The sequence below is a fragment of the Diuraphis noxia genome, unplaced genomic scaffold (assembly GCF_037042655.1).
Source record: "Diuraphis noxia isolate RWA-SAM2 unplaced genomic scaffold, SU_Dnox_SAM2 contig0002, whole genome shotgun sequence".
Lineage (NCBI taxonomy): Eukaryota > Metazoa > Arthropoda > Insecta > Hemiptera > Aphididae > Diuraphis > Diuraphis noxia.
Genome location: NW_028301712.1, coordinates 64972584 through 64990223, shown reverse-complemented (window position 1 = coordinate 64990223; position 17640 = coordinate 64972584). Strand labels below are relative to the sequence as shown.

The window sequence follows — 17640 nt, the reverse complement described above, 5'->3', positions numbered from 1 at the left end:
CGACCTATTGTCGGGTCAGGTGTCTATGTGCGGTCGTTTGTGCGTACCTATTTATATTTATTATTATTATGTACCTATATGTGTAGCATATTATACGTGTGTCACGTGTGCGTATATGTATAGTTTCCCAAGTAACAAACTATCATTTAATTAATGTTAAGCAAATATTTATTTATAAAGATAAAAAAAATTAAATATTGATTCAACATTATATATTGATTGAGGATACATTTTTAAACATTTAACAATATTAAGTAAATATTGAATGAACCAAAATTATTTATTTAACTAATATTGTCAACTAATGTTCAGTTAAGATTACTTACCAATATTTAATACATGATTTTAACAAATATTTAGTCAACATTGACTTATATTTACCTGACACTGTTTTAATATACTGCAGCTATATATTAATATTATATTTTTATTTATTAATATTACTCAACCATTTTAGTTTTCAAATTATTACGGTTTAATGATAAATTATTTAGCTTAATAAATTGTCTTATTCAAAAAGGTCCAAGTAAAAATATCAATATAGGTACTTTTTTAATAAGAAACTAAAATTAGTATAGTAATGTATCAAAGTAGTTTTTACTTCCACTCACTTTCATACCTATACAAAACCAAATGAAAAAAAATTATAAGATTGATAAAAACAAAATTTATTTGTTTTAGAAAAAAAAAAGTGTTACATATTTATCTTAAATTTATTATATCTTATGAGTTAGAGTTTTTGATCGCTTTTCTGCAAAGGGTGCTTGAGCTAAATATATTTTTAACGGTTCTTCTATTTCATGATCACTTGCACTTTTGAATTGTACTTGTTTTTTAATGGCTTCTAAAAAATAAAAAAGTCATAAAATTGATATATTGTGATATATTTTGAGCTTTGGGATAAGCAATTGTATTCCCAACTTGTCCTTTAAATTTAAAATGTTTTTTTGTACTAAATTTTAGTATAGTTTATAAAAAATTGTGGTTACACTACAGACTATTGCACGTAACAACATAACAAGCAGTTATCAGTTTACAAAAATATTCTGTTCAACTAATGGTTATTAAATGTAATTTTGAACCTATATAATAATATCTTAACAATCTAATCTTATTTATTCATAAAAAAAATGCTAACCACAACCTAACCTTATAATGGTCAGACACCAATAAATTGTCTTGAAAGAATCAACTATTAAGCTTGCAAGCAGGGCTCCCATAAGAAGGAGGGGGGATGGGGGTTGGACATTGAGTACAGGAGCCTAGGTATTTTAGGGCGTGTGGGCCAATTAAAATGGTTTTGTAATTTCTACAGAAATATACACTTACTTTATATCAAATAATACTATAAAATAACATTTTTATATTTAAATATACTATGAAAAAAAGGGCCAGGACAAAAATTTAGTACAGAAGTCTAAAGAGTATTGTAGGGGTCCTTTTTGCAAGTATTATATAAATTGTATTATAATTTTTAATAATATACTCACTTAAAATAATTGGAAATATAAACAAATCGCAAAATTTTTTTTTCCCCTTTTTTCCAGTAAATGAATAATCCACCAGAAAACCATTTGTAAATAATTTTGACATGATTCTCTTTACGGCTGTTTTTACATTTTTCCCTCCAACATGCGATAATTCATTTATCTATAATTATAATTAATTATAATTCTGTTTTACTTTTATAGTTATTTAAAATATAATATACTTACCAAAGCTTTTTTGAATTCTTGATCGCTTAATGTTTTGTCCTCTAAAGTGTTTAAATCCATTATATTATCAATTGGTATAGAGCAATCGGACATACAGTTTATGTCTACATTTGTTTGTTCATAAAATGTAGTTGGTTTATCATTTAGAAACTTTTCTATCGATTGTACTTTCTCTAACAATTCATAGTGATTATTTGTCAGTGTGTTTGTAATATGTTTCAGCTCTACTTTGAAATACATAACATGTCTTATGATTTGTTTTTTGAACTCTTTATCTAAAAGCAAAAAAAACAACATAATATACTATAAGTCTATAAATTAATTTGAGTGTATGGAACCAATAATATACTTACCATTGATAGCATCATGATCTTCACATAATGAATATGATTTTCTTCCAGTAGATTTATCCAGATCACAAGGGACTGCATTGTTAGGAAAATCTGTAACATAATTATACTTTTAATAACTTTTTCAGACACTTTTGTGATTGATTTGGTATAAAAAATAATTTTAATAAATAATAACATTAATCATTCATTAAAGGTTTTCATGTTTGACATTAAAACATTTAAAATAAATTTTTATCTCAAAACTCAAAATTATTATGAATTGTTTTATTTATTCATGTATAACTTTACCAGGACTATTGCGAGGACTTATGTATCTAATATCTTCCACTTGATATCTTCTTTCTTTAGAATTATCAGTTCTAAATGTAAATTTTCTGTTAAAAAATGTTCCTTCAGCCTCTGAAAATTATCTTTTTTTTAGATTTATGTACAATAATTAATTTATTATTTATTATAAAGTATTTATCAGTAAATTTCTAGTTTACCAGGGTAGGGGTATCGTAAATTTTAGATTTTTTTTTTCAATTTTATGGACATTTCCACACAGAAAATGATGGTGTGAATGAAAATAGGCACTGATCATTAGGTTCTAAGTAATATATTATAATATTTTTCACACAAATGGTTATGTCCATATACTTATAGGTAACAACTATTAATCATAAATAAATAGTGCAAAATTTAAGTTAATATAAATTCAAACAATAAAAATAGCTAATATGGGGTGCCAGGTATTCTAGAAAATTTTTAACTTATCATTATACAACATTATCATTTTCTTTTTCTTACCGTCAATATCTGAATTAATCATAACAGGTGATAATAATGACTTCTGCGTGTGGTTATTTTTATCAAAACTGTTTCTTTTTAACAATGGAGATTTTTCAGCATCTATAAGACAGTAAATGAAATATACTATAAGTAAAATAAGTTTGTGGTTAATTTATTTTTAACTGGTATTTTAATCATCCTATATTGTGATTTAATATTCCAATTATTATAACCTACAGCTTATGAGGTTTAAACAAATAATTATAATTACATTTATTCATTTAAACAAAGTTATATTTTACCTAGACTCTTGCGAGGGTTAATATTACGTCTAATATTTTCTAGTTGATAAGCTTTTTTTTTAGAATTATTATCTCCAAATGTAACTTCTTTCTTATTGAAAGTAAATGTGTTTTCAGTACCTGAAATTACATCTTTTTTTTTAATGATAACATTTCCTATTTATTAGAGTATATACTACACACACACACACACACACACACACACACACACACACACACACACACACACACACACACATCATTCTATACATAGGTTGGATAGAAAAGTTTTAAATAATCATTTATAATTCGACATTTTTTTTCTTACCATCATTATCTGAATTAATCATGAGAGGTGAAAATAATGATCTTTGCGTGTGGTTATGTTCATCAATACTGTTTCTTTTTAACAATGGAGATTTTTCAGCATCTATAAGACAGTAAATGAAATATACTATAAGTAAAATCAGGTTTTGGTTAATTTATTCTTTACTTTACTGGTATTTTAATCATCCTATATTGTGATTTAATATTCCAAGTATCATATTAACTTACAGCTTATAAAGTTTTAACAAATAATTATCTCCAAATATTTAGACATAGTTATATTTTACCTGGACTTTTGCAAGGACTTTTATGAGGACTAATATTTTCTAGTGGATTAACTTTTTTTTTTAAAACATCAACTCCAAATTTAAGTTTCCTTTTGAAAGATAATGTGTCTTCAGCCCCTTTAATTATATATATTTATTATAACAGGTTATAATATTATGATGATTAGAAAGTTTTAATTAAATTGAATATTTACAGCAAAATACAATAATAATACCTTCATTTTTTTTTGGAGAGGGAGACCAACCATTTTTTTTTTTCAACAGATTTATTTGCATTTTCTTATTTTTTTTATTCATTATGCTGATGCCACTACCATCATCAGAATCTACAAAATTTAAAAAAATATATATTATAAATAACTAGCATACTGTCTATAGTATGTATTCAATTGTAATACTTGAAAATGTTAAAAATATATTATAAATTTATAACCAAAAACCTATAATATAATATTTTACATATAAAACACATTTAAAATTAATTTAATTATATTACCTGAATTATACATAGGACATTCCAGAGACTTTGTTGAAGAGAATTTATTTATTTTCACTCGTTTTTTATTATTGCCATCATCAGATAGGTCTGATGTTAATTCAGCTTTTTTAGCTTTAAATCTTGCTTCTTCTAAAGTTTCTAATAATAAATATATACAAAGTGTTAATATTGTTCATCAGATAGATTGTTTTACTTTTTATTTATAACTACAAACATTTGTTATAAACTGAAAATGAAAATATAATACAACTTACTTATACCAGAACAAAGCATTCTTATTTTAAAATAAGTAAATTCTTTATTATTTGGATGATATTTTTGTTCAATCATTTTTTTAGTATTTTTCTGGTTAAATGGCCAGGCACAGGTATTATCCTTGATCCAATTACTAGGGACACCCTCTACAGTATTTTCATTAACAAAATGGACTACTGAATAAAATGACTCCATGACAAACTCTATTAAAATTAAAACAATTAATTTGTATAGATCATAATACATTCATTTATTACAGATATAAGAATAAAAAAATACAATATTCAAAGTAAAAATTAGAATATAAAAATACAATTTAACCTTGAACAATATTACTGTTTTGAGTGTAATATAGGAAAAACAATTTTAATATTAGTATCATCATTTAGGTCAAGTGCCATATACTTTTTTAAATTAATTTTATTAATGTTACATATCATTAAATCATCTGACAAATCAGAAACGCAAGCAATTCCTAACTTCAAACTGTCTATAGGTTTAGTGTAAAAAGATTTAACAGTATTGAAAATCCTTCCCAAAAATACATTTGTTTGACTTTCACGATGGTAGCAAACATTTACAACATTCATAATAATAAGCTTTTTGTTACTGTCAAAATATCCAATATAACAATCAGATAATGATCTTATCTTAATCAGAACATTTTTCATAGATACAATTTTAAATTGGGGTGATGAACAGCCTTCAATTAATGGCCCTTCATTATGTATATTTTTACATTCATTTTCAGTTTTTTGAGTACAAGTTGTTTCAAGTCTACCAAACTTATTAAATTCTTCGTAACGCTTAATAACTTGCTCTAAAGGTCTAGCTTTGCTTCTGACCATTTTTTTTAAAAACTGCATGAAATTTTCAAACATAAAACAAGAACAGTTGTCAAGAGGCCCAAATTTTTTATAGTCATCACATAGATGGACAAGTGCATGCAAATTATGTGACAAAAATTCTTCTCCATAAATTTCACCAAATTTTTTTATATAGTAATTCAACAGTTTATCAATAAAATTTAAAAGATATTCATGAGAGGAACTTAAAAGAACAGTCATAGACACGTGAAGACATAGAAAATGTTCATAACATTCAGGACTAATAATAGATTTAAGTACTACAGGTCCTGTATATAATATGAAAGTCCTAAACTCTGTAGCTTTCCATCTTAAAACTTCATTTATCCCTCTTGGAACCCTAGCAAAATCACAAGTTATGTTTGATTTTAAATGCATTAGTCTAAATGATATTAACTTAACACTCTGGCTTGGTAATCGAACTGATAATGGTGAATTTTTCAAAGTACCCAACCACAACAAAATATGTTTTTTAACAACTCCCAAACAAACCGAATGCATATAATCCAGTGGAAAGCTATATACCATGTCTATATTGGGTACTTCGGATAAAATGGAAATAGTATTATGAACTTGATAGTCTTCATCTTGTCTGTTAAGAAATTCTTCATGAGTACGCTTGTTGAAAACAGTTTCAGGAAAACAAACTCTTCTTTCTAAAAATACTCCTGTAATTGAACACCTAATGCAAGAAGAAAACCCTGTATGTCCTTTGGTCCTTAATATATAACTTATAGCAGGGGCATCAGCACAAATAGCTTCAACATAAACTTTTTTTTTACCAACAGGTAGATCAATACCATCAAAACACAATCCTTTTAATTCAGCAACTAATTCTGATAAATATAAATTACTATCTTTTGGTTTTTCTGTACCCCAATAAATACCAACCAAAAACACACAAGACTTAGTATTATTAAAATTAGAAATATAGCAAAGAATTGGCCAAAACTGGCTATTGGTGGATTTAGTTAAAGGTAAACCATCTACTCCTAATTGTAATTTAATTGTGTCACCAGAAAATACATTTGAACCAATGACCGATTTTATGCCATTAGCTAATCCAAAATAATGAAAAATACCAGGATTCATAATTTGAATTTGTAAGGGCTGTTTACTAACATTAGTTTTTAATAATGTTCTGGCATCTATCGGAAAATAATCAAAACATTTATGATTAGTTTTCAATACTTTTAACAAATCAGATAAAGCCAAGTTTGATAGTTTATGTTGAACAGCCCATTTAGTAATGTTAATCAACACTTTTTCACTATAGTCTGAATCACTATAATCAGAATCTGATGAAAAATTAGAAACAAAAATATTTGTACTATTTAGATTTATGTCAGCTATTAAGTTTGAATCAATTTCTCCATTATGGTTACTTGTAAAAAAAATAGGTGTAGGATCACACACATTACTAATATTATTAGATACCTTATGTGATATATGCTGTTCGGATGAACTAGGCTGATTATTACCATTATGATTATTGAAAGAAGCACTGCTATCAATGGCTAAACCTATCTCTTCGATCTCTTCCAAACATCGTCTACGTTTAGTAGACTTGCTTAAAGTAAAAGACATTTTCAAAGATAAATATTTCAAAAACAGTTTATGTACCTATCTGACAACTTTTTACTCCATAACAATAATCAGTAATAACACAAGAAGGGCCTTAAAAATGACTGATCACCACTAACAAAAATGGTATATGGTATAAATAAAAATTAAGTATAAAACTGACACTAATAGTATAATGTTACAACATAGTAAACAATAAAATAAGTAATAATAATGTTCTAGGTACTAACCAATAACAATACAATAATACTATAACTTATGACTGAAATTGTTAGGTCTTCAACGGATCCTAGGCGTCAACTGAAAACTTGATAGGTAAATCTTGAGACTGAAACAACAATAGAAATATTGCAAAATTTAAAGTATTATATTATTGTTAATATTATTAATATGACATGCACATCCGTTTTACAGCCATGCATACGTACATTATGTGAGTTTTTCGATTTATATGGTATAAGTTCGTACTCACCGACTTGCTTGAACTCAAGTGCGTCTATTATACTAAGATGTAAATCGAAAAACGCTTGGCCATGAAACGGGTCTAATAATAAAATTATATTATATACCTACCAGTGACAATTAGCTATCCGCTTGTTGAAAACTCAGCCACTCATCAATATTTGAATAAAAGAATATGAATTATAGTCGCAACAGTAAAACACGGTAAAACAATTACAGAACGAGACGCGAATGTCGCGAAATAAAAGTCAAAACTCAAAAAGAACAAACACAATGGAGTATTGGAGTAAGGACACACACCACGATGGAAAATGAAAATGACGATCACGATACGTCGATCCGAAATTTACAACCACGGTATTAGAATTACAACATACGAACAACGACGAGTAATGGCGGAGATGAACATAGAAACAGTAGAAGTAGACGCTTTACAGTGTTTTAAACCGATTACCGATTACCGATTGATTGTTGATTGATAATATCATTTATAATATTCACGGTATTATATTATAATAATATGGTTCATAATAATAATATTATGACGTGACAAAATCCGCGATGGTGCGTAGTATAAAAATAGATTTTTCATGAATTGTGATTGATAACAGAAAATAATACCAAAATACCAAATACTATAGCGTCAGTGTGTCACACAATAATAATGTATATTATTTCAGATTTATTCTTTACGGGACACCCTTTTTGTTTTTGGGTGGAGGGGCTCATATAGTTAGTAGTTACTATTTTAGGTATATTAAAATATACAATAATGAAGTCAGAATTTAGGGCATATCATTAGTTTTTGAATAATAAATTTTAATAAAAATTAGTGGATTTTTCTTCACCTAGAGTCCTATAGGAACCACCTATCTGGCTATCTGCGACGAGCGCGCTACCACCGTCAACTTTCTGTGAAGGTAAACCATATACAGCCAGTTCCAAATATCACAATCACTACTACAATATAATATTATACGTGTTTACTCTGGCGTTAACCGTTTACGTACAATTTATTTGAAATTGGTGTATACTTGTCGGACAGTTTTTATTGAAAGCGCGCTAAAACGGTATAATTGTTTTGAAATTGAGATATAGACATATGTATCTATAGTATATAAGTTCGTATAGATCACGTCCATACGTATTAGCTTTTTTATTATACAGTTTTACCGTGTACACTGAACGAACGTACTTAGGTTATAGCCTATAGGTAGGTACTGTTGAGTTGTTTCTCTTTGTTATTACTTCTTATTGACTATTGTCATACCGGGTTGCAGGGTAGGGAACAAATCGCGCGTAGGAGTGCTATAATATTATAGCAATATTATAAGCAGGATTTTCATATTATTTTTTATCATGGACTGTATAGAAGTATTATAGTTGTATAATAATAGTGAATATCAGCTAGTGTATCACCGATAATAATTTTGTAATAGATGTGCAATTCTGAATTTATTTTTTTTTTTTGTAAACTGGAAGTATTTAAACTACATTTCAAATATTTTCATCAAGAAAAAGTATTTAAAAACAAAATTTAAATACTTAGTAATTTTTTTAAATACTTTGAAATATATACATATAAATAAATATATAAATATATACCTACATATATATAAATATATACCTACATATATATAAATATATATATATATACAGTTATTGAATAATATAATGATTTGTTGAATACAATTTTTACATATTTATTAAACCACTATTAATTAACATTGATATTTATTTATTTTTAATCATTGTTAAATATTGAATAATAGTTGAATTAAAAATATTTAAAAGACAATAATTTATAAACATATAAGTATATTACAATACATATATTGAATTTCAAATATTTATTAGTTACTCAAGATTATTTGAAATTTAATATTAAGAATTTAATGAGAATTAAATATTTATCAATCTGTATGATTGAAAATTGTTACTTGGGTTGGCGATGTAACGCATTGAATTCGGTGAAAATTTACATTCACAGCGGCCCTTTTCTCCTCGTCTTCTTCCTCGGTCTGCTTTTTTTTTTTCTATACTATATATCGATTTAGCCTTTCCTAGGAAACCCCACAAATACAACGGTTATATTTTTAATACATTTGGGTGAACGCGCGCGCGTCTGCCTGTGTCGTCCGTGTGCGTGCATAGTGTGCTGTTAATGCTAAAAGCGATTCTCGTTCATTCATGCAAAAACGTTTAACCGTGACGGACATCACACCACGGAATGGCGTAGCTATATACGTGTATAGGGGAACATGAGTGACCCCGGGGGATAAACGTGATGACGCCGCCGGGTACGCCACCCAAAACAAAAATTACAGGTAAAACATTTTAATGATCTTAATTAATTATTTTTGTTTTTTTTTTTTCGTTTACTCACAAAATATCACAATTACTGCAGTGATATCTGACACTATAATGAGTTAATAATTTTTTTGTATACTGCGATTCAAGTTCTGAACAACCGCGTACGGTAGTGTGTGCTGTAAACTACTGTACGGACAATATATTATTATATTTTGTTTGAGTAACAGTAAAAATAATATTGTATGCATTACCTCTATTATCAGCAATATATAATATAATATCCATTGTCAAAATACTATTAGAGTCTGCGATTTGTTGAGGCTATTTCGGTAGAAATAAATATTATATCGGTTGGATAGATTGTACGAGTTTTTTAAAACAAATACGTCATAATAAATTGTATAAATTCTAAATCGCCAATGACTTTGGTTTTCACTTTTTTTGTCTTAGGCCCATTGTTGTATAGTACAAATAATTTAGGTTAAATTAGTTTAACTATGTGTGTTTAGGAGAGAATAAGCCATCTACTGACGACCCTCCTGGGGTGTGATAATGAGGTTAAGTTCGACTGGGAGATAATTACAACACCATTTATTTTTAAGTCTTTGGGAGGATTGCTGGGCATTGATTTGTATCGGATAGTGGGTTGTTGTAGCTAACGTGTACAGACACAAAATCACTTTTTAATATTACAGTGCTTGTTTTGGATTTGTAGTGATGTTTCAATTAAGAAAAATAATAAGGGGGCTATATATTTTATATTTATTTATAATATACCTTTATTTTTATACTTTGAGATTTTTTAACAAAATACTTGAATACGTCTTATAAAACACATTTGTGAAGCTAAACTTTCTTAACTGTTTTAATACTTCCTATTGATGTAAAAATGTAAGGCTTGCAAAAATTGTTATAATAATTCATGTGCTTGTGATGACAACCGTATTGATATAATTTGTGCTTTTACCATTTAAAAAAAAGATCCTATCAATTTACTCTACCCAGGTATAACTACATCTATATTCTGAATTTGATCAATTTAAAAACTAAACATCTATATAAAATATAGATGTTTAGACACTCAATAGGGTATCGATATTTGATTGATTGATAGACATTTTAATAAATGGCCTAATATTTTGTACAGTATAACTAAATGGGCTAAATATTGTTTTCTAGTCATTTCGTCTTAAATTAGATAATTATTATTACAATGGTATAGTTTTGTTATTAAAGTTAAAAAATGGATTATTTACATTGAAACCTACGCCTACACCAATAGTGAACTTAGAGCTTAGACGATTAAATAAAAAATAAATATATTTAGGTATACGCCATATTCTGGAACAAAGTTTTAAAACTTTGAGAGCAATTAAAATTCATTTTTAAATTAAAATGTGCAATGTCATGTTAAACTACTAAGCTCACGACCATGCAGGTTACGAATACTAATGTCCTATTTATGTAATTATATATTTTGTACACAACACACGCATATCGGAGACCGTATTTGAGACTTATAGAAAACAAATTACTACCTATATGAACATGTCGCGTGTCGAATCATTTTGAATAAACTATGACTAGTTTCATGGTCAAAATAATATCCTTATCGCAAATCCACAGATATTATGTCACATATAGGGACAATAATAATGGTACTAGGTTTAATCATTGGCATCGATTCCATGTTCGCTAAAAATTATTACATGCATCATGCATGCCATCGTTGTTTTTACATTATATCTATTCTGTCACGCGTTAATTTCTACATAAAAAACAAAAATAACTATGGATCTCGAACTTCCTCGTTTGGTGGTCTTAACTATATGACTACGTAGGTATAAGTTCAATATGAATATAATATATTTATCATCATATCAAATTAACGAAGTTGTAAAATATGATATATTATATTCTGATATCCAGTAACAATATAACAACCAAATACCAATAGATTAGAATAATTACAAAACTAACATACTATTATGTTATATTGTTATGTATAAGAATACAATTATTGACATGGAATTATAGGTTGAATATTATATTATAGTTTTTACACCCATATAAAATATCCTCTATAATGTGCAGTAATTCATATTTAAATCTAGGTATTCTGTATACAGAACGTATACGTATGTATATAAAATGTTAGACAACTTGGATTTATTTAATATATACCTATAGGTACCATTGTATTATTATTTTTTTTTTTAATGGAACATGTATTTTTTTTTAGATATAATACGTAAACGTATATACCTATATGTTCATTGGTTTTCCATTTTAAAATAGTAGAATATTTAAATAAATAAAAATATTTATTAAAAAAATTACATAATTATTAATATTTTCTAAAAAAAAAATAACGATTTTAGAATAATAATAAAGCAGGAGCTTATTTTTCATCACAAATTTTGTATTTTATCATTATTGTATACAAGTAAAAGTACCATTCATTTCGGTATGACAATATGTGGTAAGTATACCTACTTTGAAATATTTGTATTAATTTTTGGTTCAGTGTATTTTTTGAGGATAATTATATTGAATGCCGCATTTTTAGAAAAAAAAAAAAACCCAAAGATTACCGGTTTTCTGTGTAAAAATGTTATAGGAACATGAAATACAATACAATATTAAAATAAGTAATTAACATAATATATATATAAAATATAGACTATTCATATAAACATATTACAAATATTAAGTATTTTAAAGATTCTGTTCAACATAATGCTATTTTTTAAGAATAATTTTACATTCGTTTACATATGACACTCACAAATCATAACTTTACTTGAAGTTCTGAGTTGAACAAATTCACATCAAAAATATTATTTTTCCGACATAGGTATTCGGACATACAGTAGTTCTACATTTCTAATATATATATATATATATATATATATATATTTTATTGATTAAGCATCAACTACATAGGTAGTTTATTAGCTTTAACAAAAGTATTACATTTTTACATTATTATACGTTATTGTACAATTCATTTTTTTTTTACATATAAAATTATGTTTTGATAGTTAAAAAATGAACTAATTGCGCTTCGTACAGGTTATTAGGGATATTGAAGGTTTTTCCCAGCTTCATTGAAGTTTGGGCAGTGGACGATGATGTGTTTGATGGAATAGTTTTATAGTTTTTATTGCATGTTGGGCATAAGGGTGGATCTGTCTTTGCCATAAGGTGTCCATGTGTGAATTTTGTGTGGCCTATTCTAAGTCGATTAAGAATTACCTCATTTTTTCTGTTTAGGTCAGTGTATTTCGGCCAGAGACCAGAGTTCAACAGAGTGCTTAATTTCTCTTAACTTATTTTCCGTGGTAGTGAGCAATTTGCGGTGTTCCACAAATCAATACAATATTTGTTTGTATTTCTTAGTTCAGTTAGTTCTAATATTAAAGTAAATATAATGTACCTATTATATTTTACAAGTAAAACATTACATTGTGCATTTTTTTATAATATTAGGTGCGTATTATTATATTTGTTTAATTTGATAACAATATATTTTGCATATCAATTTCATAATGTGCTTACACCGACAACGTATTAAATAAGCTTATACAATATTTGTTTGAACTATTATAGAGCCTATATAGATACGTTGGATTTGCGAAGACCGTCGTATCCAACATTGTAAACCTGTTGCGTAAATGATTCGTATTTAAATATCATTTGTAGTGCTTCTTTATCTTGTTAGTTATCTGGCTGATGGTTGACCCAGTGCTAGACACTCACGACTATAACGAATAATCAAATTAAAAACATAAAATCAACGTAAGTTTAACACAAATCGTATATGTAATAAAACGTTGAATCCCTCAAAAATCGACTAGCTAGTATAGGTAGACACTGCACACTATTCAAATTTACGTAAATAAATCATATATAATATATATTATATAATACCCTTACTAAGTTTATTATCTTATTTTCTCTATCATTTAAAATCGATGATCTTAGTGTCTTTGGTAGAAGACAACTAAAGTTGTTTAATACATTTTTGTGTTAGAATTTGTCATAAAATTGTGTTTAAATACTATCTAAGAAAGGTATGAATAGACTGTAATCCATAAAATTATTTAATAGATTTTCCATCTAAACCCATTTGTTTAGTGCATTGTTTTTGTGTTCTTGTTAAAACAAAACTGATATTCAAATTTAATTCCTTACTCTAATTATTTACTTTATGAAATTCATTTTAAAATTCTTCTATTACATTATCTCTGTAAGAATTTATTGTACTTTCAACATAACTTGAGAATTGAAGAGTTTGAACGAGGCTCAAAGGAAGAATAATAGCAAATGTTTTTCCAATGTATTTTAACGAAATTAATTAAATATTATTAGGTATATTTATAATATTTAATTACATGCAAAATATGTGATTTAATAAATAATAACTATTATGAATTATTAATAGGTATTTAACGATAAGTGATAACGAGTAGTGATATTATTATATAATTTTCTTAATCTGATGGGGAGTAAAACCTATTTCCCCTCCTGGGCACGCCACAGACAAAATGCACCTAAAGCCTTAAGGTACAATAGTCAATGAGTATACATGGGATAAGACGTATACTTATTGGTACCATTGATTTTATAATATTATGAATTAATTAAAATAGTATTATTATAAAAATTATATTATATCTCAACGTTTTGCTGTTTTGCTTAATAAACAAACAAATAAATAAAAATATAAACTGTAAATTTTGGATTACTTGATATTATTTTAGTCAAACTAGGATTACTTATACAATATATTTTAAAACTAATTTTTGTTTGTAAAACCTATTAAATATAAATATATATTATATGGAATATATGTTATTCAGTGAGTATGTTGCTGAAGACATATAATATTAACGAGGATTTAAACGTTATGTTAATATTATGTATAGTAGTTTTCTTTTTATTATATACATGTAGGTAAGTATCGGATTATAAAAACTTCCATTCGACATTGAACTCGATGACTACCTATATATGATTTTTAACATTTTCTTAACTCGATTGGTAGGTATTTTTTTTAAGACTGATTTTTTTTTAGACTGATTAGGAAATTTTCAGATATACAAGGTGTAACAGATAGAAGATGACTTTTGGAATAACTTTTGTTTAAATAAATATTTTTTATTTATTCATTTTTTTTATTAAGTGACCCTAGTGCTATACACATATAATATATTTTAAATATTTTATTTGTTAGTATTGAAAATAAAAAAAATTAGGGTAAATTCAAAATAGCCTATTTGTGAACCTCCAGATTATATGAAAAAATTTGATGTAAAAAGATTTATCTAAGTCAAGTAGTTTATTTTTTGGATTTTTTTTTTAATTCAATATTTTAGATTCTGAGCGGCGAAGAATGTATTTATTTTACCATGATGTGTGTTTTTTTTATTACTTTGGGGGGTCAAAAGTAAAAAACTCATGATACTTTTCTAAATAATCGAGAAAAACAAACTAAAAATTAAGGGGAAAACTGGATATCTTATGCACAATCAGTTTTCAACAAAATCGATTTTGGTTTTTGATGTAACTTTAAAACAAATGACCATAGATACATGACATTTTTACCGAATGTTTATATAAGTATATTCTATCCACCATGCATTTTTTCAAAATTTTTTGACTGAAGTTTAACTATTTATATATATTTATAAATGCAATTTTCGATCATTATTAGTATTTTATTTAAATTAATATCGATAAAATTTATTTGAGTAGAAATGCTTGATAAAAATAAGCAGTTGAAAAATAAAAGAAACACATAGTCACAATTCTTTTCTATAAGCGTTCAAAGTTTGAATTTTGACAAAATAAGTAAGAATCACGAAAATTTGCAAATTATTTTAAACTGGAAATTCATAAAAATTTTCTTTTCAAATATTAGATTTGAAAATTTAATACAAGATTTTTTACAAGTTTGTCAACCTTTATCATAAAAAAATATCCACCAGAAAGTCAAATCAAGTTTTTATGAGCGTTTGAAATTTAAATTTTTACAACATAATATTTTCACTAGATTTCTCATTTAGCGATTTTCTTATTTTGTTGTAACTCTAAAACAAATAACCGCAGATATTTTAAATTTTCATTGAATGTTTATATATTATATAGGCATTTTCTATATTTGTCAAAATTTTCAAAATATTTTGATTAGTTTTGAGCTGTTTACTGATATTTCATTTTTCAACTTTTTAATTATTTAATTTTTCTTTTAATGTCAATAAAATTTTATTGGTTGGGTAAAAAAAGCTTCAAAATTTAATACAAGGCTTCCAACATAATGTTTCAATAGCGGTTGAAAAATGTTAAAAATAAATCACAATTTTTTTTTATAAGCATTTAAAGTTAAAATTTTTACTAAATATGTAAAAATTACGGCATTGTTCAAACTATCTTAGATAGAAATTCATAAAAATTTTACTTTTTAAATCTAAGATTTGAAAATTTAACTCAAGATTCCTTATAAGTTTGTTTACCTTTATCAAAAGACAAACAAATTTCCACCGGAAAGTTAAATATTTTAATAATAGTATTAATAAGTTATAATAATCTATAATATATCCTAGACAGATAAATAACTGTCTCTGCACAGAATCGTTTTTCGTATTTAATGATATAATATTATCATTGGATTCAAATTTAATTCTGTCCATTACAATAAACCCACTTGAAACCTACTGTACGTCTATGCAGCAGAGCGATATCCACTTTCCCGCTTTTTTTTTGGTTAAATTCATCTGAAACATAATAACTTTTTTCAAAATATAATTTTTGAAAATTTTCCGACATGAGTATATTTCTTAAACTATTTACTTATCACATAATATTAAAAAAGGTGGTCATACGTTCAATTAGCATATTTTTTTATTTTTTTTTTTGTCAGGTCTTTCTGTTACATCCTATACTGCAATGCGCATTCTAAAATGTTGTTCCTGATATTTTGGTTTTGTGTATTTATGAGCTTTAATTGGAAGTGTCTATAATACGGTCTAAGAGTAGGTATCACTATATTGTGTTAATTGTATAATTATTGTTACAGATAGTGCAGAAAACGAAGACGTAACAGTGGTAGACATCGAAGATGATTCAGCGTTCGCCATTCGAAAAAATGACGGTAAAAAACACGTACATTTTTCTGAGGAGACCATCACAGTAATGATACCTAATCCACCTAAAGGATTTTGTGACTCTGTAAAAAAACTGCTGGACTTTGTTTGCTGTTGTGGATGTTGTTTTCCAAACTACTTATAATAATAAGTTTTGTGATAATTAATAATATTTTTTTTTTTTTAATATTAGATATTTTATTCTATTGTATTATATATACTTTATTACACTGTGAAGCAGTGCTATTGTGTGTTCTTATATTAAATTTGTAAATAAAACAAATAGAAAATATTTTATAAAATTTGTCTAATTGTTTAAATAAATATACAAATATTAAAATATGCGAGTATTAGATTCTGAGCGGAGCGATGAATGTATTTATTTTACCATGATGTGTGTTTTTTTTTTTTTTTTTTTATGTCTGTCATTACGTTTTGAAGAAGTAAAAATGCTTCGATTTTCGACTTCAGTACCTTATGTTAGATCAGAAAGTGAACCTAGTTAGTATTATTTGGGGGGTTAAAAGTAAAAAATTCTCAATATTTTTCTAAATAATCGGGATAAATAAACTAAAAATTAAGGGAAAAACGGGAAATTTTAAGCACAATCAATTTTGATTTTTGATGTAACTTTAAAAAAAATTACCATATACATGAAATTTTCACCGAATGTTTATATAAGTATATTCTATCCATCAAATTCAAATTAAATTTTTATGAGCATTTGAAATTAAAATTTTTACAACATTTGATTTTCACTGGATTTCACATTTAGCCAT

At 26.3% G+C, this 17640-nt stretch overlaps 1 protein-coding gene and 1 long non-coding RNA gene across 5 annotated transcripts; one reads left to right on the top strand and one right to left on the bottom strand.

Moving 5' to 3' along the window:
* Positions 1-644: 644 nt before the first annotated feature.
* On the bottom strand, positions 645-8809 carry LOC149058793 (uncharacterized). Of its 4 annotated transcripts, XM_089220081.1 has the most exons (14): positions 7512-8809; positions 7169-7266; positions 4488-4691; positions 4231-4371; positions 3950-4060; positions 3735-3851; positions 3449-3550; positions 3142-3273; positions 2858-2959; positions 2357-2467; positions 2069-2158; positions 1716-1990; positions 1491-1650; positions 645-844 (listed from the first exon to the last, which is right to left on the bottom strand). In XM_089220081.1, exons 3-14 carry the CDS (start codon positions 4681-4683, stop codon positions 717-719), a joined length of 1665 nt encoding a protein of 554 aa, XP_089076207.1. In that variant the 5' UTR covers positions 4684-4691; positions 7169-7266; positions 7512-8809; the 3' UTR covers positions 645-716. The 4 variants fall into 4 exon arrangements, with proteins under 4 accessions (XP_089076207.1, XP_089076206.1, XP_089076208.1 ...); XM_089220080.1 differs by having other exon boundaries at positions 7169-8809; XM_089220082.1 differs by having other exon boundaries at positions 3142-3261; positions 7169-8807.
* Positions 8810-9332: 523 nt separating this feature from the next.
* Positions 9333-17135, top strand: LOC149058792 (uncharacterized). The gene is made up of 2 exons (XR_016190316.1): positions 9333-9727; positions 16795-17135. It is a non-coding gene; the product is annotated as an uncharacterized LOC149058792 (long non-coding RNA).
* The last annotated feature ends 505 nt before the right edge of the window (positions 17136-17640 follow it).

What these genes read in the sequence shown, in the direction of transcription:
- LOC149058793 (XM_089220080.1), bottom strand. Translation starts at nt 4,683, where the DNA reads ATGGAGTCATTTTATTCAGTAGTCCATTTTGTTAATGAAAATACTGTA. An exon ending in AATGCTTTGTTCTGGTATAA is followed by an intron (nt 4,372 to 4,487) that starts GTAAGTTGTATT and finishes ATTTATTATTAG; the next exon opens with AAACTTTAGAAGAAGCAAGA. An exon ending in AGATCATGATGCTATCAATG is followed by an intron (nt 1,991 to 2,068) that starts GTAAGTATATTA and finishes TTTTGCTTTTAG; the next exon opens with ATAAAGAGTTCAAAAAACAA.